Here is a 20,399-nt window from a genome sequence, read left to right on the forward strand (position 1 = left end):
CATATATTTATTGACATGTCAATTTAAAATGTCGAATATTCTAATCGATGTTGTAATCGATGTAACTCACACTGCTCAAATTGAAGAACCAATTTCAATTAAAAACCATCGATCTTGTTCCCGCCCTTTTATGTTTTTTTTGCTTACTATTTATTTATTTTCGTAGTATTCCGTCTCACGACATAACTTGACGAACATAATTCCTAAAACTCACTCGGTCCATGGCAACCGTTCTCCAATTTGTCGGACATCCCACATTTGCCAGATCAGGCTCCATTTGGTCTAACCACCTCGCTAAATGCGCCCTGCTCGCCTTGTTCCTACTGAACACCTGTTTTGCAGGACAGTTGTGCGGCATTCTCGCAACATGTCCTGCCCAGCGTATCCGGCCAGCCTTCACCCCCGCATTTTTTTGTTGGTTACCCATTCCTCTTCAAATCTTCGACAGATTACCACGTGTTCGGGTGTCTCGTTCACGTCACCGCATGTCTGGCAGACCGGCGAGGCTACATGTCCATCCACTCCTTGATATTTGGGATCAAACGATGGGTCCACCTTCCTCTTTCTGTCCTCAGCTGTCCCACAGCTGCTGACAGTTGGCCATGGAGCTATCTCTGGCTCGTGTTCTCACGTTTTGCGTACCTCTATTTTCGTAGCAATAGTAGCCCTCCACCAACAAAACCGAGATGGGCATGACTCCCGCTACAACGCATGCAGCTTCCGACGATACGGTGCGGTATGCACTGATGATCCGCAAATTCATTCGCCTTTGTACACTGTTTAGCTTCTGCTGGTTACACTGTATGTTAAGGCCAGATTTCCAGGCCGCCCCTCCATACCGAAGGATCGACGAAACCACACTCAAAATTATCCTCCACTGACTAATGCGGATCCTCGAGTTGTTCGCCATTATCCTCGTAAATCAGGTTTAATATCAGGTTTTGTGGTGAGCCAACTGTAAACTTTTGGAGTGCATCTAGCCTTCTACCGCTTCTAAAGCCTCTAAAGCTTTTAGCTGGACGATTTCTGTTGAGTAACCCGTCGCTAGTAGCACAACGCCGTCCGCGAAACCAACCAACGTTACTCCCTCTGGGAGGCTCAATGTCAGCACCTCATCGTACGCAATATTCCACAGGACTGGGCCTAGTATCGACCTGTTTTCCTGAAATCCTTCGCTCGTCATGTATAGTAGCTTGCGGTTCAGGAAATAGCTTTCCACTAATTTGCAGAGATATTTCGGTATCCTCATTGTTATAAGCGAAGAAGCAATCGCTGCCCAGCTGACACTATTGAAAGCATTGCGCACGTCCAATGTTACTACCGCACAAAAACGATCTCCTCTTCTCTTCTTGAGTCTGGCCGTTTATCGGCCGTTTCGATGACAGTTCGAATGACGTCGACTGTGCATCGCCCTTGTCGAAAGCCGAATTGATTGTTGAACAATCCACCTTCGTCGTCGGTGTGCTGCTGGATGCGATTCAAGATCACCTTTCCAACCGTATCCAATAGGTATATTGGCCTGTATGCCGATGGGTTCCCTAATGGCTTTCCGGGTTTGAGCAGCAGAACCAGCTTCTGCCGTTTCCAAACCTCTGGAAACATCCTTTCCTCCATACAAATTTGCAGTGACGATCGGAACGTTTCGGGAAATTCCATAATCGCGCCCTTAACTGCAATGTTCGGGATACCATCTGGACACAGAGCTTTTTACAGCTAAAGGGATTTTGCGATGTCGCGCAGTTCTTCCTACGATAATAATTCCTCCTCGCTTGTACTCCAGTCGTACGGGACTTGCGATCAGCTATTGATATTATGTTGAGAGAATAGCTCTTTCGTTATTTCTCTCAGCTTGTTGGGGCACATTTCAGATGGTGCGCTACCGCTTTTGTTTTTTTGCCATGACTATCCTGTAGGCATCACCCCATGGTCGGACATGGGCATCAAGACAAAGTGTCCTTAAACATGCCGTTTTACTTTCTTCAATTGCCTTGCAGAGGTTTCTTTTTGCATTTTTGAAAAGCGGCCTACGCTCGTCTCTCTCCGTTTGAGTTCGTGCTCTCTCCATGTTTCGCCTAGGGCGAAGACAGCTGGCACGCAAATTCGCGATTTCCTCAGTCCACCAATAAACTGGTGGATGTGGGTTTCTACGATTAACTCTCCTCGTCATTGCTGCGTCACAAGCACGTGTGAGTACTTTCGTCAGATTTTCCGCCGACAGGTTTGACAGGTTTTGCTCCCACTTCAAAACCTCGACGAAGACATTCCGGTCAAATTGTTGTGCCCTCCAGCGTCGTTCACCTGTCATTACCTCTCCTCTGACTGACTGTGCACTTTCACCCACACGATAACGGATCGCAAAGTTGTCGCTATGAGTGTAGTCTTCGCTCACCCTCCAATTACTTGTCCATCTGGGACTAGCAAATGTGATATCTATAATCGATTCACGTCCCTCTCTATGGTAGGTTCTAGTTTAACCTACGTTCGCCAGGTCCACATTCAGCCTTTCAAGTGCTTCAAGTAGACTCTGTCCTCTGACGTTCGTATGGGAACTACCCCATTCCTGGGCCCACGCATTGAAATCCCCCGCGATAATAACGGGGCTGCGGCCTGTGAGCAAATCGACTATCCTATCCATCGTAGCGCTAAACTTCTCCAAGGTCCACCTCGGTGGAGCGTAGCAGCTACAGAAGAAGATTCCATTGACTTTGGCTATCACGAAGCCTTCTTCATTTGATGTGACCACTTCTTGTATGGGAAACTTTCCTGTCACCCCTATTGCGGCCAGTTTGGCCCTATCGGTCACCCAATTTGGAGTATCGCTAGTGCCTTTTGGTAGGCAGGGCACTTTGGGTTGCCAGTTACATGGTCACCAGTGACACTTGGCCGACTTACTGCAGCTAGTCGCTATGTGAACGGATTCCCCGCACCCCCAGCATAATCCTCTTCTGTTAACTTCCTTGCAGTCAAACGACTTGTGGCCGTACTCCATGCATCGAAAGCATGCTTCTGGTTGCTGGGAGAGGGTTATCTGACAAACTGACAAACTCAACCTTTAGCCACCTGCACTCGAGTGCTGCGTTGGTTGCTACCACTGAAAGCCTCACAATTGCAACCTGTGTTCCGAATTTGGGAGGATCCTGTCTCAATCGGATCGAGATCTGATCTGCGCCGATCTTACACTGCTCGACTAGTGCTGTCCTGACATCATCTTCTGTCGTCATTTCGTCAAGGTTTTTGATACAGATGGTTACTTTGTGACATACCGCACGCACCTCCGCCTTCTCGCCTAGAACTTCCTCTGCTAGCACCTTGAAGGATACACCGTTTGTTGCTGAACTTCGTTTCAACTCGAGGATCATCTCACTAGAACGAGTACGACGGATCCTTCACACGTTTTTACCTAGTCCAGCAAGCTTGTCGTCAGACGTCCGTTTGTATGTACAGTCAATCGCAAAATTGATCGTACACTCATTATTCATTCTTCAATTATGAGTTTTTCGGGGTTTAACAGTAAATAATTGAGAGCAACTTTAATCCGTTGAAAAATACCTCCATTTTACTCTTTAACTGTGAAAAGAAATATACAAATTGTTTACATTTTCACTTCATATTTAAAAAAAGTTGAAAAAAACACCATTTCAAGCGTGGCAAAATTGATCGTACAGTACAAATCAATTCATAGCAAGTAACAAATATTAAAAAAAAAAACAACTAGTTTAGTATTTGGTATGACCACCTTTGGCATATAGCACTGCTTGCAAGCGTCGTGGCATCGATTCAACGAGGTTTTTGGTCACACTAGATGGAATGTTCTCCCAGATCTCCTTGTTCCTTGTTCCTAGGAATTTTATTTTTCATGTGATTCTTGACCTCCCACCAGAGGTGTTCTATCGGATTCCAGGTCCAGAGGCCGACATTGAACCTCAAAACATCTGTTTGCATGTTACCACGTGCAATCATAGCAATCCAATATTCGAATTAGGTCAGATCATAGCAATCAGGGTTGTTAGGTATTCGACTGAAAAGATTTCATTTCATTCTGTAATCACCATTTGAAGAATAAAGTCATATTCAACTAACTCTCTTTTGTGAATACAATATTTGGCGACGAGATTTTCAAACCCACACCTCAAGATGTTCAAGTCCAACGAAGGAGAATCTTCTGGCAGGCGCATGGAGGAAATTTTCCTAACCATTCTGGAGCAGAACAAGCAACTTTCTGACCAAAACCGACGGATGATTGCCATAATGGAAAGTTTCAACATTCAAGAAGCACCCAGTCGGGCAACGAACAATCCGGAGTTGGTTCTAGAATCCCTTGCATCCAACATCAAGGAATTTTACTATGATCCAGAGAACGGACACACTTTCGATCGCTGGTTTCAAAAGTATGAAGACCTGTTTCTCCAGGACGGTGCAAAGCTCGAGGATGCGGCAAAGGTGCGACTTTTATTGCGAAGTTTACACGTAGGTGTCCACGACCGGTACCTGAATTTCCTGCTTCCGAATCATCCACGTGATTTTCAATTCCACGAAACCGTTCAAAAGTTGAAGCAACTCTTTGGTACACGTGTTTCTTTGTTCAGCAAACGGTACCAATGCTTCCAGCTCACCAAACAGGTTGACGAAGATTTCGTGACCTATGCTGGAACCGTTAACAAGCGATGCGAAGATTTCGAATTGAATGCCATTTCTCCTGATCAGTTCAAATCCCTCATCTTTATTTGCGGTTTACGCTCTTCAAGTGATTCAGACATCCGAACCCGGCTACTATCAAAGTTGGAAACCGACGCCGGAGACTGCAAGCTCGAATCCTTAATCATCGAATGCCAGCGCTTGCAGAACCTGAAGCATGACACGGCCCTGGTGGAACAAAAATCATCGACATCAACATTTGTGCCGAACATCAGCAAAGCTTCAAACATTCCAAGGACTCCGTGTTGGCAATGTGGCGGAATTCACTACGTTCGTGATTGTTCCTACACCACCCACACCTGCGAATCCTGTGGCAAAGTCGGCCATAAAGAAGGGTATTGTCTTTGCTACACGGCAGCAAACCCCAACAAGAAGAAGCAAATGAAGAAGAAGGCAACCATCAACAGTATTTTCACAATCAACCATGTTGCCGAATCCCGACGTAAGTTCACCAACGTTACCATCAATGGCAAAGTTGTTAGGTTGCAATTCGATACTGCATCTGACATCACTGTCATTTCAAGACGTGTCTGGAACAAACTGGGATCTCCAAAGCTTCAATCAACTGATCATCAAGCAAAATCAGCATCCGGAAAAACACTACACATTTCCGGAAAACTTCAGTGTCACGTTACCCTAGAGAACATCACCAAATTTGCGACCTGTTACGTGACAAGCCATCCGAATCTCAACTTATTCGGACTCGACTGGATGGAGCTGTTAAATCTTTGGTCTCATCCGCTATCATCGATTTGCAACCAGATTCAGTGCAACCCCAGTTAAGAACAGTTCAAGCCCGGAGATAAGGTGTATGCGAAACATCACTCAAACAACAAGTGGAAATGGTTACGCGGAACTATCATCGAATCAATCGGAAATGGCAATCACATGGTACTACTAGATCAGTGGCGGAAGCTGATCCGGTTTCATGTTAACCATCTCAAGCCTTGCCAAACCACGATTGAAGAAAGCCCCGAATCAGCTAGTCCACTCACTATACTAGTAGACATGTTTGGATTGGAACCCCTTCAAGATCCTGTGCGGTTACCAAACGAGGTTCAACCAGTCCAGAATTTACTACCGGTGGCCCAAGTTCCTGTTGAAGCGAGAACTCAACCGATCGATGATCCAGAGAATGACGTTCCTGTTTACAGCCCTGTTCCTTCTAGTCCACCACGAGATGAAGATTTCCATGACGCTGTTGCTGATTGTGGTTCATCTTCAGAGGTTTTCATTCCTGTATCCATCGGTCGGCCTCAACGAACACGAAGAATCCCTTCTAGATTTCAATCAAATCTATTCTAAGATTAGAAGGGAGGAAATGTTACCACGTGCAATCATAGCAATCCAATATTAAAATTAGGTCAGATCATAGCAATCAGGGTTGTTAGGTATTCGACTGAAAAGATTTCATTTCATTCTGTAATCACCATTTGAAGAATAAAGTCATATTCAACTAACTCTCTTTTGTGAATACAATATTGCAGTCCCCGTGTTTTACAGTTGAAACCAAATTCTTAGGCTGAGGCCAGGTTTTCTTCACACCATTTGCCGTCCATCCGATCCGAAAAGGTTTATTTTTGTTTCGTCAGTAAGTAGAACTTTGTTCCAGAACTGTATAGGCTTATTAAAATAAGCCTAAGTGAACTCCAGTGGTTTTTTAATATTTACCTTTGTGATAAAGGGCTTCTTACGGGCTACACGACCTCTTGAACCGCTCCTGTGCGGTACCCTCTGGACAGTATCTATGCTGACAAGTCTTCCGATGGTCCCAGCGACTTCAGTGGCCAGTTTCGGAATACTTGTTTTAGGTTTCCTTTTCAGAGTTCGCACGATTACCCGTTCATCTGTAGGAATCAAGATGCGTTTTCTTCCTCTTACATCGAGATTTTTCATGCGTTTTCTTCCTCTTACATCGAGATTTTTCACGGTTCCTTCGTATTTCCACTTTTTGATGATGTACTGCACTATAGAGTGGGTTCTTCCGACAGCTTATGCTATTTCCCGCAATGACTTTCCGCGACAACATATACTTTTTTATCAACGATCGCGTTTACGATGTCCGTTTCCTTGCGCTTGTTTGCCATTTTGATCACAACTCTTCGAAATTCAGCAAATAAACAAAAACAAACACTGCCCAAGTAGGTGCTGGGTGTTGACATGACACACTGACAATAAAAACTTCACTTATCCACATTGGTCTTGTTTACACATAAAATATTTGGTCGGGATTCGACCAGATCGAACTGAACGCCATCAGCAGTTTTCCGATACACTTGAGTTGAACGTACTAATATTTTCAATTTTGTACAAATCCTATAAAACTTATCAACCAGAATGAATAGTTTATAAACCAAGGAACACATCCCAATGAACTAATTTACTTGTTTTGGTCTTGCAAATTGATTACATGAATTTTAAAATCTGCAGTTTAAGAATTTTCCAATGACGTTCAGTTCGGTCTGGTCGAAGCCAGGCCATTTCAGGTTAAATAAAAGGTGTACGATCAATTTTGCATATCTCTCATTTGAGAATTTTATAAACTTCTTGGATTATAAAATAAACAAAACATATTTTTCAAAATCGTGGCAATCAGATCAATAGCTAAACCTGTTGACAATCAATGTGCTTCAAAATCATAATTGTTGAACTATTTTTTCACACCAAATAATTGAAAAGAGTTGGTAAACCATGTGTGTACGATCAATTTTGCGATTGACTGTATGTAGTTAACAGGACAGTAGTGGGACAGGTTTGGCTCATCTTACTCCCTGACAACTATTCGAAACAATAAAGATTTCTAAAAAGGTTCCCAAGTATCCTTATTAGAATTCCCAATTTGCCGAGTTTACTCCGGTTGGCTTGCTACCACAATCCATTGTATATCAGTTTTCGGATCGTTCAATGCCCTTTCCCAGTCCCCCACAAATCCCCTTAAATAGAGTTAAGGTATTTTAAATATATGAATATAAAAAAATATGTACACATTTTTAACACCTTACCTCTTTACCATTTACAAGGATTTATACCAGGGGTTTTTTTCCTGTAGGGGAGAGCCCACTGCGACCAGTATAGTAGTTGATCCATTGTGGTATTTACCCCGCGTTACTATATGCTTCCACACTGAACAAAATCCGGCTATAAGGTTTATTGGGAATTCTAGTGTTTTCGCACTAAAGGAAAATCCAATACTTTTTATCACAAGACAAATGATTTATTTTATCAGAATTTTCAATGAATGATATAGATAGGAAAATTATTACGATTTATTATTTAAACTAGTGTAATGAATGGTTCCATCATTGAAATCAAATATGCCTGTAATTTAATTTCTATTTCTCATCTTATTTATCCAAATAAACAAATTTAACCAAAATTATATGATTCAGACATTTATTATAAAAAATCAAGATATTAAAAAAGTTACACTGCACTGAACTTCAAACACTTGTTCTGAATGGTGGGACGCAGTTTCATGCCTGATGCATGTTTATCCTGGCTGGTACATAGATCCAGATTCAGCGGATTGGGTGCTATTGTTCGGGTGGATTTATGTTTCCTGAAAAAAAAAAAAAAAATCCGCATTAAGTTTCAAACGAATTATGTTTTAAAAAATGAATTAGGTACCTGTGCATGGCGAAGAATGGAACCGTGCGCATTCTCGCTAAAGTTCGAATCTGTTTTCCTCCGCTGCTGTCCCTTATTTTACTTTGTTTTACCTGTTAGAATAGATATTGAAATATAAACACCAAGTAGTTCAGCCATTCCACTTTTCTAACTTACGTTCTTAAATGTTTGCTTATATCACAGCGATGAAAAGTTATCTTTGCTGCCACTCAGCTGGTAAAATCCTCCGGCGAAAAATTACTACTGGCACAAAACACGAACAATCGTTTTTCTGGGTTTATGTTTCCCAAACAAATTAACAGAGATTGATGCGGATCACGACTCAGGCACGCCAACGTGTGTTCTAACTTCAGAATGATGAAATGTATAGGAAATTCATATATGTTTTATTAGGTATAACGAGCTTCTAAAATTCATTGGATTTTTCTATATTTCGTAATGGACTTATCGTTAGCTTCTATCACACACTGAATGATAAGATTTATTAGATTGACCCTATAAATTTCATAGCCCAATTTGGTTTAATAATTAATGGATTGTCCTTTGCATTTCACCAATTGAGTGAGGCAGATACAATTTATTGGATTTTCCTATATTTTTTAAAGGATAATTTAATAGCTAAAATTTGACTGTGATTAATAAGATTTATTAAAACGACCCTATAAATTTAATCACCCAATTTGGTTCAGTGCAGGTTCACCTGCACTATTGATTGGAGTTGATTGCTGACTAAGCATTTCATCCCAATCGGGTATGATATCAAAGATGTATGATATAACCTTCTTAGGGCTGATATGCAACCATATATCTTTTGCGCTTATTAACTTTGCCCCAAGTACAAGCTCTCACCTATTTAGGAGGGCGCAGCAGTTGCATAGAAGATGCTCTGCAGTTTCTTTTTCAAACCCGCAGAACCGACAGTCATCGTTTTGATTATGTTTATTCTTTTGAGATGCTGTTTCGTTGGACAATGTCCAACGTCGTGCGCTTGGTTCAATGAATCTTTTTGGCTGAGTTGCTCCCTCCGATTTTTTCCAGTTGAAAACAATAATGGTGCTTTCCCAGTTTTTGAGCTCCATAGTCAAGGCACTTCTCGATACTCCGCAGAAAGGTTCAGGTCCAATCAACAGTCCCTGAGATCCTTCCCTAGCTAGTTGGTCTGCTTCTGCGTTCCCAGGGGTTTTGTCATACCATAAATTATATAGCTCTCATTTGTTGTTAAATTTTTTTTCACATTTCCGCAGCTTTTTTATCATTTAATTATCTCTCAATCTCAACACTTGATACTAATTTTAAATTTTCATAGATCTAAAATTGAGGTTGCCGAGAAAATATTTCAAGCGAACATCTTATTGAACGATGCTGGAGAAAAAAAAACCAAAAGCATAGTTGTGTATATTATTTTTAACAATCGAAGCAATCAAAACCTGTTAGGATGACATCAGCTTCTAGAAACAGAGTTTAGAGCAAGTTCACTGGTGTTGGGAAAAAGTGGTAGGAATTTAGACATTTTAAACATTTTACGAAGCAAAAATGTTTTCAAGATCTTTGGGCGTTGTATTTTTCAACCACTTTCCCCCAACACTAATGAACTTGCTCTAACCAACGTTTTCACGGATATATATCGTAAGAACAAGTTCGTTAACTGGTGTTGGGAAAAAGTGGTAGAAATTTTGTCACTTTCAGCACATTTTGAAAATTTTGCCATGCAAAAACATTTTCAAGATCTGTCGCCTTCAAGTTTTTTAACAACACGTGTTGTATTTTAGCATGCTGTGATGCAAAAATAGCAATATTTCTATCACATACGGCAGAAATAGAAACAGTGCTGTAAAAAAATACAACGCCCAAAGATCTTGAAAACATTTTTGCATGGTAAAATTTTCAAAATGACAAAATTTCTACCACTTTTTCCCAACACCAGTGAACTTGCTCTAGCCGTATGTGATAGAAATATTGCTATTGCAGCATGCGAGAATACAACACGTGTTGTAAAAACTCTTGAAGGCCACAGGCTCGCATGGTAAAGTTTAAAAAATGTGATAAAAGTGTCAAAATTTCTACCACTTTCTCCCAACACCAGCAAACTTGCTCTTTCAGGTTGTGAGCGTAGCGGATCGCATTCTATACTTTTTGTACAAAAAAAATCACACGAACGTTTTTTTTTTTCAATTTCACCACACACATCAGCTCGTCTGGAATGAAGATGCTTTTCTTTTCTTGCAAATTCCAATTTTCTTTTCATTCACAATGACAAGTTTTCGCCTTTTTGTATAGATTTTTCATTGGACATGACTTTTAATAACCATTTTCATTTAACTTTTCAGTTCCACCACCACCACCACCACCAATGCCTCCAAACTCAGGCATCCCTCCGCCACCTCCCCCACCACCCAAACTTGGACCACCACCGGAATTCAAAAAGGGTGAAATGTCGGAAAAGCAGAAAGATTTCGTCGACAAGCTCAAGTACGTTCCGCATGACTTTTTTTAGCGAAGCTTATTTTCAATTTTCTACCGTCCTTCAATGTCTCGAAAATGTTTCAACGTTAAAGTTATTTGTTTCGTTTTTTTTTTTTTGGATAGTTGTCGAGAGATTCTATTTGTTATCGTTTGCGGGCATGAAATCTAAAACATTGGCTAACGATGTACAAAATTCGGAAATGCTTCATTGATATTGATTTGATGTTGTTGTATTCAAATTTCCTGTTAAATTTGTATCTATGAGCCCAGGAGGATATCAGCGCCACAAAAACGAGAGGACAGGAAGGATCCCTTTTCGACCGGAAGTGAACTAACCCTTCCTAATAAATAACCCTCGGTTTTATTTGCAGAAAACGACCGCGTAAACGGCCCGATTGGTCCGACATGATGAAAGAGGTGGAACAGGGCAGAAAACTGCGCCACGTTGAGTGCAATGATAGGTATCGTAATAATATCCTCGTTTCATGCAATATTGTATTCAATGTTACTGTTAAAGCATCAGATTATACTCATTAGGATTAAGAAAATTCTGAATATCAAAAAGACAATTTTACACTTAATTTACACGAGAACTTTCTGCACTTTTCAGAACTCAAAAATGGACACCAATCATCATTACAACATATTCCATATTATAACAATAGATTCTTTCTCATCCAACCTATCATTTTTCTGGATGAACGATGGAACTGAATTCTGAATTCAAAATCATAAATCATTCAATTTGAAATTTGAATCTGAACTTTTGGAATGTTATTTTCTAAGCATGAATCTTAGATTCTTCCTTCAGTTCATTGTAACTTCTTACACAATCATGGTCATACAATACTGCTCATAAAATAACCATGACACGCACAGAAACAGAACTAAACTCGGTACCGAATTCAAAAGAAACTAACTCCGAGCCCCCCAAAATTACAGATCCCAACCGATCCTGAAGTCCAAGACGATCACCAAGTTCAAGGATCAGTTCATCTTCGAAACTGAGAAAGATGCCGCCCACAATGTTCTGCTGAAGGAGATTCAGTCCGGCGTTTCGCTGAAGCCGGTCAAATGTAACGATAGGAGTAAACCGAACCTGGATGGGTTGCGAAAGTTCCGGCGTCAGATGACCCTAGAGGAACAGCTGGCGCGGTCGGAATCGAGGGCTAACCTCAAGGCTCCCCCACCGGACGAGGAAGAGGTCGACGAAATGGACGACATCGATAAGATCCGGGACGATTTGCAGAGTACAAAACAGCTGCTGGCATCGGAGCTGCGCAACAACGAAGCGCTGGAGCGGGAGAACAAACGGCTGGCCCAACGGGTGCAGAACCTGGAGGCGGAACTGTCCCGGGAACGTTGGAATCCGATGGGAGGCGAAGAGAAGAGCTCGATCGCTGGACCGGAAGCAGAATTGATTACTTCTCTGAAGAAGGAAGCTGTGGAGGCGCAGAATCAGTCCAAGATCTTGGAGGACAAATACCAAGCGGTGGCCAAGGAGCTCGATACGGCGTACAAACAGACCGAGGAACAGAAACGTAAGATTGCCGAGCTTGAACGGAAGCTATTGGTAAGTTAGCATTTTATTAATTTTTGTCATATCTTGACGGGAAAACCTAAGGGGGGTTTAACTGAATAACGTTTATATAATCGGATTCACTCCTGAATATAAGCATGAGCTCCACCACTACCCGAGCCGTTTATAAAGAAACGTCCAGTATTCGTCGAGATGCCCCAGGATCATCAATCTCTGCAAACTTTTTAAGTCTCTGCGGGTAACACTGTTTATCCAGGAGTACTTACCAACTTTTATCTCATACTTTCTTGAAATCCTATGCTTAGTTCATTCAGGAATGGAACAGTTAGGTATGCGTTTATCTTGAAAACCATTCGTTTAGTCGAAATACTTTGAAGAAAACCAAAATAAGTCCATTACCCTACTCCTCTTACAAGAGAAACTAAGGACAATTTATTAGATTCAGCTTTTTCGAAGTGAACAAGACTTAATTAATTTTGTGCAACTAAGGCTATGATCATTTAGAATCCGGGCAGTTTCAAACGTATGTATTTTAAAAACTTTCTATGGAGGAAATGAAGGTGTTAATATGGTATCTAATGTGAAAAAAAATTATCGTTGATTACAAATAATACTCTTACTGTATCATAAAATTTCTTTATTCTCTTTGCACACTTTTTTCAGTCATGTGTTGATCAATTATTTTTTTCACAGAAGCAAAACCTTTGCCAAATTATGATATTTTACACAAATTCACCTGGAAAAACCAATTGAAATCTGGTTGGAACCTTTTCATCAGTAGGCATCTCGAACCCGGTTGCGGTCTTTGGAACTGCTCAATATAAGTTTCTTACTTGGTGTCTACTAGTCAGGCAATTTTTGCCTGCCGGAAACGGATTTACTGCATAGTTAAGGGGTTTGCATTCAGTTATTTTGCCAGCAGAAATTCCATTCGAAACGTTTTAAAGTGGCTAAAAAATAATCTAGTTTTGTTAACTTCAAAACAGCTCAATTTACCAAATTTCCCTCAATTTCTTTCAAAAAAAAAAAGTATTGGGCTAAAAAGTAGCAGAAATTGAAGGAGGAGGTTGAAGCCTCCTAAAATACAGATTTGACAGGGGAATTATAACATGGAAAAAAATTTGAAAAAAAATTATAAAAACGATATTAAATAACTAAACTTAAAAAAAAATTTCAAATCCATATTTATTTTTGGAAATTTATTTGGATTTATTTAAAATAATATTCCTTATTCTTAGACATAAGTTTGCTTAAAAATTCACCATAAAACGTGAACACCATAAAATTTAAATCCAAATTTTCTCATTTATAACAAATTACTTCAGGTTTGGTTCAAAAATGTAATTTAAAATTGAGCAGCTTTGAGTAAAATAGATCTTTAATAACTGATCAACTAAACAACCGGCATGAAAAATAAATACTGATTTTTAATCTATTAACGATTCTTCAGCTTATCAAGAATTCATATCTATTAAGATATTTCATTTTCTGAAATTCAACGCTTTGAAAAAATCGAATTTTACCATTTTTAGAAATTTTCATAGTTAGGATTATAACTATTTCTGACATCATTCAAGAAAGTCTTTTTGAGTATTTCATAACTCATATAACAACGTTGTTGGAGACATAACACGATTTAACTTATGCTTTGAGATATTTCAAAGTTTCCATTCGGTCAACTAACTATTTTCTCAGAAGTCAAAAATAACTCGCGTGACTGATAAGGAAAAAATGCATATAAATTTGGGATCAGCGCCGCGAAATTATTCAAAATTTGCTTTCAAATTTTTGCACATAGGAAAGATGTGAATTTTGTTGCCTTGTGAAATCGATTTCAGATTGGAAAGCAAAAAGATTTTTCTATTCTTAGAGTGTTCATTGATCGAAGTAAGAGTTGATATTTTTTTTATCAAATTCTCGATTTTAAAAATAAAATGCAATTAAAATTATATTCGGAATTTATGATAATTACATTTTATTTATAAGAAGAGAAATCATCGTGAATTTGTTTGATTCTAAGGTGGTGAAAAGAGCGAAGAGCATTTGGAATAGAAGCTAGACCACATACTAAATTCTTTGTCCCGCACCAATCTTCAATACAGTTAATTGGTGCGGGACAAAGGATTTAGTATGTGGTCAAGCTTTTATTCCAAATGCTCTTCGCTCTTTTCACCACCTTAGAATTTTCTTCTGATCTTCTATCCGTCTTTCATTTCAACTCTTTAACCCTCACCTATAAAGCCGCAAATTAATTTCATAAATTACATTTAATATTTGAAATAATCCTCCACCCCATACACTTCTTTAGAAGTGGGAGGGACGGTTTTATCCTCTGTATAATTATGTTAACATTAATAGTTCAATTTCTGTACGACTTGTTCGTCTTACTTCCGCGTATGTCCATCACAGTACAATTTTCTATCTGATGCTTCGTCAGAACTTCATCACATTTATATGATCCTTTTTAGGATTAGTCTTTGTATCAAATTGTCTGTTGTATTGTCAGTTCTTTAAAAACATTCAAGTTTGAACTGTCTTTCATGTTCATCGGTAGATCATTGTACATCTTCAATCCGTTGTAGAACATAGATCGTTTGCTCATCTCTTATTTCGTGTTTGGCAATCTAAAATCTTGAGCTCTCCTTGTACTGTATCTGTGGATATCGATTCCGTACTGCAGGCCATCTAGTAAATAATTTGGTAACATTCCTTTCTTCATTTTGAATATAAAAACTAAACTGATGTATGTAATCCTCTGCTTAACTGTCAACCATTGCAGCAACAGTCAACCATCAAGCATAAAAGCACTAGGAGTATATCGATTGCATCGTATTATCACTATCATTATCTTGTTTTGAATTCTTGGAGCCGCTTTGTCTGCGTATCTGATGCATGTAGCAGTATTGTAGCGCAATAGTAAAAGTGTGGCGTTATAACTGATTTCACGTAGATTATTTTTGACCAGAATGTCATGTATCTACTTATTCGGCAAAGTACTCCATATTCCATAGAAATCTTTTTAATTGTATAATCGATGTGAGCTACAAAATTTAGCTTTAATCGATTTGTACTCCCAGGTATTTGATTTGACGTAATCTTTCGATTGCTCACCCATCAATAGATAGGTTTGAACAGACTCCTATTTTGCGATTTCCAATAATCATCCAGCTGGTTTTATTGAGGTTCCGACGCAATTTCCGATGTTTTAAAAAATTAGCAATATTTTTCAAATCCGCATTTGCCTCTTGTATGACGTGTTGCAAATCATTGCCACTCCAATAGGAGACTGAATCATCCGCAAACAGCTTCAGACGACCATACTGTAAACATTTTTTCATGTCATTGATGTAAAGTATGAATAACAAAGGACCCAATACACTTTCTTGTGGGACACCTAAGTTGTTTTCACTGTATCGCGAGTAAGATGAACCAAATTTGGTTCTTTGCATTCTGTTACCCAAATAGTCCTTGAACCAATTAAGAACTGTCCCACTGATGCCAATTCTTGTTAACACATTAATCAGGGTTTCTCGATCAATCGTTTCAAAAGCTCTTTTGAAATCCAGAAACACAGCAACTGTATAGTTACCATTTTCGATATTGATCTTCCAATTTCGAAGTACCAAATTCACTGCAGATTCTGTTGAATGTTGCTTCCTGAATCCAGACTGTTCGGCAATTAGTATTTCTTCGTCCTCAATAAAGCGTAAGGCAGTTTTTCTCTGCAAATTCTAGCACTTTTTCTTGAATTTCCATCATGTTTATAGGACGACATAATGTTGCCTCTCGTGCCTTACTTTGTTTTTAATCGGAACTACAGTTGAACACTTCCATGTTTCTGGTATTCTCCCTGATCGAAGACTTGTGTTAATAATATCTCTCAACGGATTTCTTAGTACAGGTAAAGAATCCTTTAAAACTCGTAACGAAACATTTTCTATACCAGCCGTAGGTTTCATGTTGTTTATTATTTCATCAAATTCTTGATTACTTATTGCTTCGAATGTGCAAAAGACTCCGCCGTTATAAAGTCTGCTTCATTTAATATTGGAACACAAACAATTGCGTGCAGTTCAGTCATTTATTAACGAATTCATAATTTGTTTTTCATACAAATGTAGCATTTTCTTTACTCTTTCATAAAAAAAAATTAAAAAAATTATTCATTGCTGTTTCGAAGAAATTCTCGTACTTTTCCCGTAATACGGCACATTAGGCGGCGCACACCCTTTTCGTCAACCGTTTTGACGATTTGATTCCACCAGTTCTTCATTTGAGTCATGTTCCTTACAAGTTTTCCGTTTGCCTTAAGCCTCCGCTTCGTGATTGCCCAGTATTTCTCTATCGGCCGGAACTGGGGGCAGTTTGGGGGGTTGAGGTCTTTCGGTATTACGCTGACCCCGTTCGTTGCGTATCATTCCATAACCGTTTTGCTGTAATGGCAGCTTGCGAGGTCCGGCCAAAACATTACTGGACGGTCGTGGGCACGAATAAACGGCAGAATCCGTTTCTGTAGGCACTCTTTTTTGTAGACTTCTGATGTCATTGTCTTGTCAGTGAGAAAGACTTTGGTTTTCTGTCCACAACTGCATAACCCCTGCCAAATCATGTACTTGCGGGCGAATTTATCCGCAAACACGAACTTAAATTTTGCAGGTACATCCCCCCGAGCCGTCGCCAAATAAAATTTTTGACCTGGGATTTGCCCAAAGTCCGCCTTCACGTAGGTCTCATCGTCCATCAGAATACATCCGTCGAACTTGGTCAGCACTTGGTCGTACAGCTTTCGAGCACGGATTCTGGCCACATTGTTCTGCTTCAGCGTCCGATTTGGCTGGAACTTATTGGCCAAATCGCGGTCTGAAAGATTGGGATTCCTCTTGACGGCCTTGATGACTTTCCCACGCAGTTTCCGGTCGACAGTTCCACTCCGACGCTTCGAATGCGGCTTCCGAGCCGTCGTCAATGTTTCCTTGTACTGCTTGATAACACGCCATACGGTATTTCTGGGCATTTTAAGCTGTTTAGCTAGCTTCGATGCCGACAACAATGGATTTTCAAGAAAACTGTGCACAATTTGATCGTTTGGTGTTATGACATAAATACATGGTGAAAGGTAATGAATTTCCCGACACGTGGGTGAAAAAAGTTTCCAAATCCGTCCACTAGGAGCGCCACAATGAGCAAAAGAATTTGTTCCAATATTAAATGAAGCAGACTTTAAATAATCTAATCCAAGCAGCCATTAGAGCCTGCCGGAATACTATCATGAATGTCTATGATGCTATCGATAAAGAAGTCATTGAACTGCCTTGCAATTTCAGATTCATTTGTGATTTCAACTCCGTTGAACGAGATCGATCCAGTTTTGGTCCCATTTGAACTAATCAAACGTTTTATCGATTTCCATAGTTGTTTACCATTGTATTTGTTTATTTCAAGCTCATCTTGAATAGATTGGTTTTTCGCTTCTTTTATTTTACGCGAGTATTCATTTCTCATAACTGTGTAATTACGCCAACTTCGTTCGCTTTTAGTTCTTAGAAATCGTTTATAAAGTTTATCTCTTTGTTTTTTTTTGTTTCTCTAAGCCCTCTGGAGTACCAGTTAGTATCCGAACTAGTACCATTTAGTGCCAGTTTTTTACGAACACGTTTTAGTCCTACTACTGCATTGACACTATTTTTAACAATAGGTCGATACGTCTTACCAACTCATTAAAGTCTGCGCATCTCAAAGTGGCAAACCTTTCTCCAGAAGCTGGCGTAATATGTACATTAGACTGAGTCGATTTGGGGTCATTTTTGAATTTCTCAAACCCTGGGGTCTTAAAAGCTTCGTTTTGGTCCAAAACTCATCCATCATTTTTTGCAGAATTTTTAAGTAACGTTTACATGAGTAAATTTAAATCTTTTAGGTTTGTATTAGAGATGTACCGAATAGTGGTATTCGGCGAACGGCCGAATACCGAATATTAATCTGTTCAACTATTCGGCCGAATAATCGGTCGAACATTCTATTGAATTTTTAATGAAAAAAACTTTAGCGATTATTTTAATGCTTTCTATTTCTTCCATATTACTGCCCCTCATGTTTTTAAAGCCGATTATTCTCAACCAGATGACATTTTACATTACAAGACATTTTTTGAGTAGGGGCCTTTGTTGTTGTACGTTTATTTAAAAAGGGTTTTTTGTCTAAAACTTTTACCTTCAGTAGGGGTCTTTCAATAACTGAAAAGACATCAGAAGACTAGTCGCTTCTAGGGCGTTTATCATAAAGGAGATTGCGTTCCTATGAAATCTGGGATAAAACATGTCGAAAAAGATGCCAAGCTATCCGGAATTGCTTCTCTGATATTGAATTAGTTGAAGGTCGAATTTTAGAAAGGTATCTTCCAAATAGTTGTTGGAAAGATAGATGCTCTCTAACCTTTAGCATACCATACTTTCAACCTCGTGTATCCACACGATCAGGTATTCATGACGATTTTTGAAAAAAAATTGAAAAAATTCAAAATTTATGTATATTTTTAAATTTTTGAAAAATCGTTATTGAACACAAAATTTAAAAAAAATTAAAGAGGAATTTGAGTTTTTTATATCATTTAGCAAAAAATCTGAAAAAACTCAAAAAGTTGTAAACAATATCTGGACATCCCGGCCAGATTCGACTTATCTCTGGATTCTTTACTGGATTTATGGGCAAACCTGAATATATCCAGAAAATCTGAATTAAACTATAATCAAAGTATAAAGCGATACCGTTCAGCATTCTTCTGATTGATCTCTACAGTGAAAAATATGCGAATACACCATAGATGTTTTGCCGAAACCATAAGTTTTCAAAGACTGTGTAGCTTTTGCAACATTACTGTTGGATATTTGATAAATTATCAAAAACTATTTGAAAAATTGACAAGTCTGTAGTAGATATTCGGCCTATTCGGCCGAATACTTAGCTCAACTATTCGGTGAGCCGAATATTCGGCTTAACGGTTTTTCGGCGGTATTCGGCGCCGAATATTCGGCCAACCGAATATTCGGTACATCTCTAGTTTGTATGGGAAAATTGAATATTTTATACCGAAAAATCAACATCATTTTTGTTTCTTCTGAGGAACCGAGCCCGCTAATGGTTTTTGTGCCAATTTATAAATTTATAAAGGAAATTTTCTGCTGAACAACTTTGTATCATAACTTCGTATCTTTTTAGACGAAAAAGTTATTAGCTGTTCAACAGGTGTATGTCTTTCTTGATTGATAAACCATGAATTCAATTGACACCACTGCTTGTGTCCCACGAAGTATGGCATGAAAAGTGGTCTTGCAATACTTCTCTATAGGCACCCAGCAGTGGTGTCAATTGAATTTCTTGTTTATCAATGCCGAAAGACATACACCTGTTAAAGAGCTAATACTTTTTTGTCTAAAAAGATACGAAGTTATGATATTTGACAAAGTTGTTCAGCGGAAAATTTCCTGTAAGAAATTTATAAATTGGCACAAAAACCATTAGCGGGCTCGGTGTTGATTTTTCGGTATAAAATATTCAATTTTCCCATACAAACCTAAAAGTTCAAATGTACTCATGTAAACGTTACTTTAAAATTCTGCAAAATATCATGGATGAGTTTTGGACCAAATCTAAGCTTTTAAGACCCCAGGGTTTGAGAAATTCAAAAATGACCCCAAATCGACTCAGTCTAGTCTGCATCCAGTTATCCCCAATAACCATAGACTTTTAAGTTTTTACCATAGTTGAGATCAAGAGTTCCACTACGTTGCTTGGTTTGAACTTTGTGAGCATCCTAGAGTGGCTTCCTATACTTCTTAACCATTTGGGCCAAAAAAATTTCAGAAAAAAACAACAGTTCATGAGTTTTCAAATCGGCAATGAAGAATTTCTAAGGCGACTGTGCAAAATTATTTTTATCGTATCTTTTTGCAAAGTAATTTTTTTAAAAATATGAAAAAAAATAGGCAAGATAGTCCTTTTTATTACTAACACAACGCTGCTAAATTTTTGTATATCCGAGCTCTAGTAACGTAGCTATCACTGGAATAAAGTGCCC

General features: G+C 39.1%; 2 protein-coding genes across 8 annotated transcripts in view; one reads left to right on the top strand and one right to left on the bottom strand.

Annotated features, from left to right (window-relative positions):
- LOC129755355 (trichoplein keratin filament-binding protein-like) overlaps window positions 1–20,399 on the bottom strand; it is a 90,683-nt gene that overhangs the window by 59,334 nt on the left and 10,950 nt on the right. The window lies entirely within an intron of this gene.
- Window positions 1–20,399, top strand: part of LOC129755347 (DNA ligase 1) — a 51,128-nt gene that overhangs the window by 24,045 nt on the left and 6,684 nt on the right. For 5 of the 6 annotated variants that reach the window (XM_055751786.1, XM_055751787.1, XM_055751785.1 and 2 more), the window contains exons 3-5: window positions 10,650–10,791; window positions 11,157–11,246; window positions 11,728–12,358. In XM_055751786.1, coding sequence (XP_055607761.1) covers window positions 10,650–10,791; window positions 11,157–11,246; window positions 11,728–12,358 — 863 coding nt within the window. The remainder of the gene's footprint in view (window positions 1–10,649; window positions 10,792–11,156; window positions 11,247–11,727; window positions 12,359–20,399) is intronic. The other variant, XM_055751790.1, reaches the window with a different exon arrangement.

Source organism: Uranotaenia lowii, chromosome 3 (genome assembly GCF_029784155.1).
Source record: "Uranotaenia lowii strain MFRU-FL chromosome 3, ASM2978415v1, whole genome shotgun sequence".
Lineage (NCBI taxonomy): Eukaryota > Metazoa > Arthropoda > Insecta > Diptera > Culicidae > Uranotaenia > Uranotaenia lowii.